The 7581-nt window shown below is 37.6% G+C and overlaps 1 protein-coding gene across 1 annotated transcript; it reads right to left on the reverse strand.

Annotated features, from left to right (window-relative positions):
• Positions 1 to 625: 625 nt before the first annotated feature.
• LOC144435651 (uncharacterized) lies at positions 626 to 3030 on the reverse strand. Its single transcript, XM_078124247.1, has 5 exons — positions 2910 to 3030; positions 2777 to 2820; positions 2591 to 2656; positions 2389 to 2452; positions 626 to 2211 (listed from the first exon to the last, which is right to left on the reverse strand). Exons 1-5 carry the CDS (start codon positions 2976 to 2978, stop codon positions 1228 to 1230), a joined length of 1227 nt encoding a protein of 408 aa, XP_077980373.1. The 5' UTR covers positions 2979 to 3030; the 3' UTR covers positions 626 to 1227.
• Between the last annotated feature and the right edge of the window lie 4551 nt (positions 3031 to 7581).

Consider the following 7581-nt stretch of genomic DNA (forward strand, 5'->3'; position numbering starts at 1 on the left):
GTTCAAATTGGACGTCTGGCTGAGACGGCCATCACAACATAAGAGATATAACGCTCTACCGTAATTACTCACTAAATTTATACGATTTCAGACGCAAATTATTTTTCAACCAATTCTCCGCTCTTGATTCTGGAATATCAAATGATTTCGGTTTTTTTAAAAGAGTAAATTGAGATCTTCAGGGGAGGGGTGGTGTTTACGCAAGCCAAGCGAATATTTTTTCCCGCGTAAACAAGTCAGAGCATTGCCGACTTCTACGTCCCCTGACACAATTATGTGATTATTCTCGACTGTAGTTGTTTATGAGGAATTTTTCGCTGCTCTGATATCAATTAACACGCTCACAATTTTTTTGTCGGGGGTTTAAAGCTAGCCCGATATTTATATTATTACCAAGGTCGTTTTCAGGAAAGAGCAGGACTGCATCATGCATGTCATAGACAATATCATCCAGTAACCGTAATATCAACATTTCTACATATTGCAAATTGATCTTTTTGAACACACACAACGATTTATTGAACTTCCGACACAATATGAATACTTGATACATACGCATTACATGCGACTTATTTTTGAACAATAATTATTATATTAATGTATATTATTTATAAACTTATGTACTTACAGTGAATTGTATAACACCACGCACAAACTAACATATAAACTTGAACATTGACACCAAACTATTTTCATATTTGGGGATACGTTTAAATGTTTGAATATTAGTAGCGTACTCTATGCTTAAATGTTCTGCAGTCATTATTTTAAACAAACAGTCCTGCGCAGAGATTCTTTATCGTCAATCTCAGAATTGTCAAGTGCCTTGAGAGTCTTGGCATGAAATGGTTGTTATTATTATACAGTACCAACAACAATTTCGACAAAGAGAAAAATACAAGCAACTTGAATGTCAAAAAACTTACCCAAAAATATTCTAAATTACTGTTTCAATATGTACTTACAGTTAGTATAAGCCAGGCTTTAGGCCCACTGGCAGTTACCAGTATACGGAGGTGACCTACACCAGTTTACTTGGTCGCGTCAGTTCATAGAATTTTAACACGCGAAAAAAGCAGAATATCCAAATCTATAACAAACTTGGGAAAATATATATATTTATAAAATATTTCAACACACTGACGCTGGTGACGTCGAGTACTTGCACACATAGATATCGCGGCGAGCGAAACCGGAGATGCTATACTATTCCGGGCACAGCAATATTCACTCCTTACACTCAGATAGCCCGATGCGGAAGAAGCCGTCGCATGTTACGCTTTCCCTCACAGTTATCGTTATATTTTGAGTAGTAACATCCGTAATAAGCACATCATCAGCCAGTTTATTTGGCTGCCAGTTTGTCGAAGGAGTGAGGGTACCGCTTTGAAAACGGTTTCCAAATGCAAGAACCGCTAGAACTTCATCGCTGTCGCCGGTAGAACTGCTCTCGATGTCCGCAGAATTCTCTTGATCTGACGAAGGGTTAGACGAAATTGATACCTGTCCTTTACTCTCCAGAATTACAGGTTCCTTGACCACGGTGTCTTTTACTGGAATTTCTTTCCTGTCTTCGGTAATAGCTGTACCTTTCTTGCTAGCTTTATTCGTTTTTGGACTTTGCGCGACGGTCGCCGCCATCTTACTGGTTTTGACAGTGCTATTCTGAATGACCGCTGAGTTCGGCCGAGGTAACACTGGGGCTACTCCATTCACGGTCGATATTTCCATATTTTCCGTGGCTTTAATTACAGCTGAAATCTGTGGAGTTGATGATTTAGATGATGATTTACGTTTTGCCGGAAATACTTCCGATTTGGAAGACGATTTTTTTTTACTTCCACTTGTTTTCGGTTTGTCGGCTTTTCCCACTTTGTGCTGCTTATGTTCCGAATTAGATTTTGAATGTTTATCTCGTTTCTTCTTTTTACGTTCGCGTTCAGGGCTCTCGCATTTTCTCTTCTTTTTCTTTTTCTTTTCTCGATCCTTGTTTTTCTTCTCTTTTTTCTTCTCCCCCTTCGGCATGTCTTTAGGTTCCTCAATGACAGCATCCTCTTTTTTCTCGGCATCTACATCAGGTGTTATATTCTTCTCTGGTTCTCCATCCTCCTTGCTAGGTGCCTGAGACTCGTCCGTCTCCGCCGGTTTGGGTATTGACTCTTCCGGGAGTTTAAGTTCGCCATCTGATGACGATTCGACTTGTTCATCATCCTGTGGGATAAAAACAATGACAAATAAATAAATATTACAATCATCAAAAAATATTTTGAAAATTGTCACCCATTAAAAAACTAGAACCGAAAGAAACCCGAAATGTCGGGAAGAGTGTTACGATTCTGAATAAGCAGATTACATGTATAACTAGAAACATCAAAATAACCCCCTTACCTGGCTCTCTGAAATTGAACGTTTTCTCGGTTCCAGTGGCGGCTTTACGTCCTTTTCTAGAAGACTGAAAATAAAAGATCATTGAGTCTTAGTAACGATTCAAGCGGCGAAAGGGGGAGAGAGAAAATACATGCTTGGGCGATGTTATATTCGGCGCACCAACTACGCCATGTTGATCGCCGACATTGTCAAACGATCTTACCTCTTTTCGTAGAGAACGAGCAAACGATCGTCTAAAATGTTGTCTTCGGGCTCCCATGTGTTGTATCTAGAATTCAAGGAATACATATTATTAAAAGGTGACCACAATGACCGAATTACTCGGCGATTTACACGAGAATTTCCACAAAATCGGAATCGTGCGGGAACAACAGTAGCGCTCACTTACTTGTTCGACCACCCCTTCCATTTAACAAGATATTCAACTCGACCCTGCAAAAGACGAAGAAAAAACATGTTAGATGGCTGACAAACTGCTTCGAAATACAATTGACGGAGGGGCCATGAAGTGGAGTACATGCCTTGCGAATACGTTTTTTCTGGATGCACTCGGCAGCAAAAACTCGTTCGCCAACTTCTGTGAGTTCCATGGTGTTTTTAGCTGCACGTTGTACTGCACTTCCCAATGTAGGCAAATCCCTCATGTCAACACAACAGAATATAGCCCATAATACTACCCTTTGTCTATGACGTCATCAATCATTAACCGCTGCGCGGGGTCATTGGGAACTTTCGTATTTTTGGAGTGTTTTAATGTACAATCAAGCAAAATATTAGTCGAATATTGATGTCATTTCGCTGCCATGCTTGACACATTATCAAGATTCATTTTATGGGTAATTATATTATTGCACATGCAGTCAGAACACTGAGCGCGGTTTCAACCGTGACACAAAATCATCGCGCTGTTAGTATTCATTCGACTGCTCGCATGGGGTCAGTGTAGCGATTATTATACGCGAAGTAAAAACAATTCAGAGAGAAAATACAGTATTTTGAATAATTATATGAAGCATTTCACACGAAGGCATTTATTCTATTTTTTTTAATTTGATGCGCAATGTGGTGTTCACATATATATTCAAAATCATACACCGTTAATTAGTCTGGTGTTGTTACGTCACTGTCAATGACACGGCGATCATATTCATGTTGACATCTTCAAACTAACCACTGATTATTTGAGGCCACCGGTATATATATATATATATATATTGAGTTTGTCTGCAAACATGAAAAAAAATATGACGCCAACATAGTTATTTTAGTTGTATAATAAATCTGTACACTGAACTGGGGGTATTTAGTAAACAGCATAGCTGTAACGGTTAGGACTGCAGTACTAAAGTGAACGAATAATAACACAGGCCAATATCCAGTACAATCCTAGAAATGTTAAATATCTGGAGAAATCAGAATAAGAGTATCGGCTCTCAACAAAGTTGATGTTAAATACTAGTACTTGATAATAACGTGTCATCCCAGCCGCTTGCACTGCTCGTATTATCGTCTCAGATGGTCGTCACAAAAGCAACACTTTTAGACCTAGTTTCCATTTCAAAACACACAACAACAATCTTAATTCCACGATAAGCCATTCATGAACATTTCATGTATATGGGAACTGTCACGATGTAGACGGGGAACGGAAAACCAAACTCTGAATTCATTAAGTGTATCAACATTATTGCAATAGTTATAATGGTTGGGTCATGACCGAATTAATTGACCAAAGCAACGAAAAACACGAGTTATTTGTTGTATTTTCTTCGTCAAAGTCCTAGACTCATTACACGGTTTCCTTTATTAGTGTTGACATTTGAATATTACCACCATCAATTCATAAGTTGACTGTGTTAAAAGTTAGTGGCGGTCAATTTAAGCAAGTCTTTTTTATATAGAAACGAGACGTTCTGGTGACAAGCAAAGACTGCATTGTCCCACCCCGAATAAAGCATCGTGCAGTCATACAGCGAACAACAATATGCAACATTGTGTTACCGCCTCGACGCCAGGTGGGCCTTGGTATGGTATTCAAAGTTCGTGAAGAAACTTAATCAATGATATCGTGCAAGCTTGCAAATATTCTACGATTCTTTGATGTGAAACTTCAATTTCTACCCCAGAATCAGATAAAGGAACTCCAATGACAAGACTGACAAAAAATGTTTTGGAATTTAAATTTTTAGATCAAATTTACATTTGGTCATACATGTATATAATCCTCATAGATTATCCTTAAGCTTACCTTTATATTCCTTTATTTATCACTTGTTATGTTTTAAGGGTTTTGTACTATACAATGCTGCCGCATATGAAGTAATATCGCGGCTAACAGAGGTCAAGTTCGATAATGGAGAGTAACAAGAGAAAAAAATGGAGGGAACAAACTTGTTTGTTTATTTTTTGTTGTTGTTATTGTGTTGTTTGTTATTCTTAATTTCGTGACAATGTAATATGACATATACATTCATCCACAAAATCACACAAAAGAATGTTCAATCGACGGACTGGAGTTGATTCTTCAGTCGTTCGGCTTTTTTGAAATCAAAAGCGTCCGTTGGTGAACACCAGAGGGTACACAGCTATGTCTGTGATAAAACGGAATATGACACCACAGAGTGACACCATGGAACTCTCAGATGACTGTAATGTGAAATATAGGCTATAATTTATTCAGACTCTGGTTGCTTTGGTGCCATTATGGTATTTGTTCCACTGACTCGAATGCATAGAACGGCAAAATGACTTAAACATAGCAAAATTAGAATAAATCAAAATAAAAAATATATAAATTAACATGGCTTTTTCATGTATTCAAAATAGCACGTCATACTTGTATTTCCCAATTAATATGATTAATGATACCTCAACCATTACGTATTTTGGGATCGAAGGGCTACAAATCATAAGGGCCCTCACACTTTGTTTCAAATGATGAACTATTATCATAGCTCAATCGTGTGTATTGTCAATTGTCATTTGCGAGATAGTTACGTGATGGAGTTATAGAGACAAGTATTCTTCGGAAAACTACATAGTTGGTAAAACAATTGTACTCAGAAACTGAGACAAACATATTTACCAGCATGATATCTTGCATTATATATATATATATATATATATATATATATATATATATATATATATATATATATATATATATATATATATATATATATATATATATATATATATATATATATATATATATATATATATATATGTATATGCAGGGACTCATATATATATATATATATATATATCCTTGTGCACTAGCGCTTTCGCAATAGATGTCTGACTCATAAAGGCAGGAATCTTTATAACTACACATAAACATTGAACAAACGTGACATATCTTGATCGGAAATTTGCATGTTAAGAAGTTTCGTCACTGCGAAAATTGTTTGAACCATTTTAAAACGGTTTACGTGTCAATATTATCCTCTTGTGACGAATGAAAGTAATAGATGTTAATGGTGATGTAGTTCCCCCGGTAGTTCCATTACCGACTCGGCTAGCACCATTCGTCTACACCAATTCCATTTTCACCGTAATCGGGCATTTTTGACAAGAGCATAATTATGAAATAAATGCCAAGCTCGGCTGCTGGACCTTCGATTACAATTGCTTCAAGGTACCTAGTAGAATACGGCAATAATTAAATGAACGTGGTTATGCTCAACAAAATGTATAGAAACAAGCTGGCGTTATTTGAAATGCGTAGATGAAACATCGCATAACACCCTTTCAAACTTTAAAACCCCCAAATATCATGCCTAATTGTAGACATGTCAAAACTAGTAGCAAGGATTGTTTTCACTTTGAACTTTGAACTTTAAAAAGAACCGAGGGGGGGGGGGGGACTCATGACACCTGGATATTAGGAATTAGTTGAAATGATGTTATGCCATTCTAGGGATGTGTATTTTGAAACTATCCACACAAAGGTGATGAAGGACGATTTCTCTACACTATAACGGTATAGTCAGGGGCAGTGCAGGGACTCAGAGACCAAGGTATGACTTGCATACTGTTCATAATATGTAAATTCCTCCATCAATTACATTAGAATCAGGAAGAGTTGGGTAGAATATAATAGGTCAACCAGCTGGTCAACGGTGGCTCGGTAGTAACTTTGTTACTCTTGTACTAAGGCTCAATAATACAGTTCACATTTACATTGTTGTTACCGTCCTTCATCTATTCAGTTGCCTTTACATGAACACAGATAGGTGGTATTTTGTTGTAACACGGATAGGTGGTATTTTGTTGTAACACAGATAGGTGGTATTTTGTTGTAATCAGCTGTTTTGACACTGACCTTTGACCTTCCATCACATTGTAGTATCTGACAGATTGTGACCAGGCGAGACCAGATGACAGGTTATGATTGGTGATAAATATGACGGTTAAGATGACGTAATAATAATGATGATGAGGTGATGATTTTCAAAAGATTTATGACGTGATGCGATGTGACGTGATATGATGTGATGTAAAATGATGTGATGTGACGTGACGTGATGTAATGTGACGTGCGTGACGTGATGTGATGTGGGTGGTGTGGTGTGATGCGATGCGATGCGACGTGACGTGATGCGATGCGATGTGACGTGACGTGATGTGATGCGATGTGATGTAATGTGACGTGACGTGATGCGATGTGATGTAATGTGACTTGACGTGACGTGACGTGATGTGACGTGACGTGATGTGATATGATGTGACGTGATGTGATGTGACGTGACGTGATGTGATGTATTATGTGTTGTGATGTATTGTGACATGGTATGTCGAGACGTGACGTAATGTAGTGTCATGTCATGTTATGTGATATGATATGACGTAGTGTGGTGTGATGTGACGTCATGTATCGTGACGTATTGTGACGCGATGTGATATGACAGTACAGGGCAGATCTCGCAATTTGACACAATATGAGACGATTCCAAAATCTTTTGCATATTTCTTTCAGGTCCTAACACGAACAAATATGACTTAGAAAAGGCAAGCTGCAATGTTTTGAAACTCATCTCATTTTGCAAAGAGTTCCCAAACCAAACTGCATTATCATTGAAATGTTCTATCTACTTTTATTCCTTGTTTTGTTAAGTCTTTTTGTGAATTATATCTAGTTAGACAGTCTATGCTTGTTAGATATTCTATAAAGCGGACTGAAACTAGCTATAG

Source organism: Glandiceps talaboti, chromosome 5, assembly GCF_964340395.1.
Source record: "Glandiceps talaboti chromosome 5, keGlaTala1.1, whole genome shotgun sequence".
Lineage (NCBI taxonomy): Eukaryota > Metazoa > Hemichordata > Enteropneusta > Spengelidae > Glandiceps > Glandiceps talaboti.

Coding starts and splice junctions, on each gene's coding strand:
- LOC144435651 (XM_078124247.1), bottom strand. CDS start 2,978: ATGGAACTCACAGAAGTTGGCGAACGAGTTTTTGCTGCCGAGTGCATC. Junction 2,821..2,909: donor AGAAAAAACGTATTCGCAAG/GCATGTACTCCA, acceptor CGTCTTTTGCAG/GGTCGAGTTGAATATCTTGT. Junction 2,657..2,776: donor TGGAAGGGGTGGTCGAACAA/GTAAGTGAGCGC, acceptor CTTGAATTCTAG/ATACAACACATGGGAGCCCG.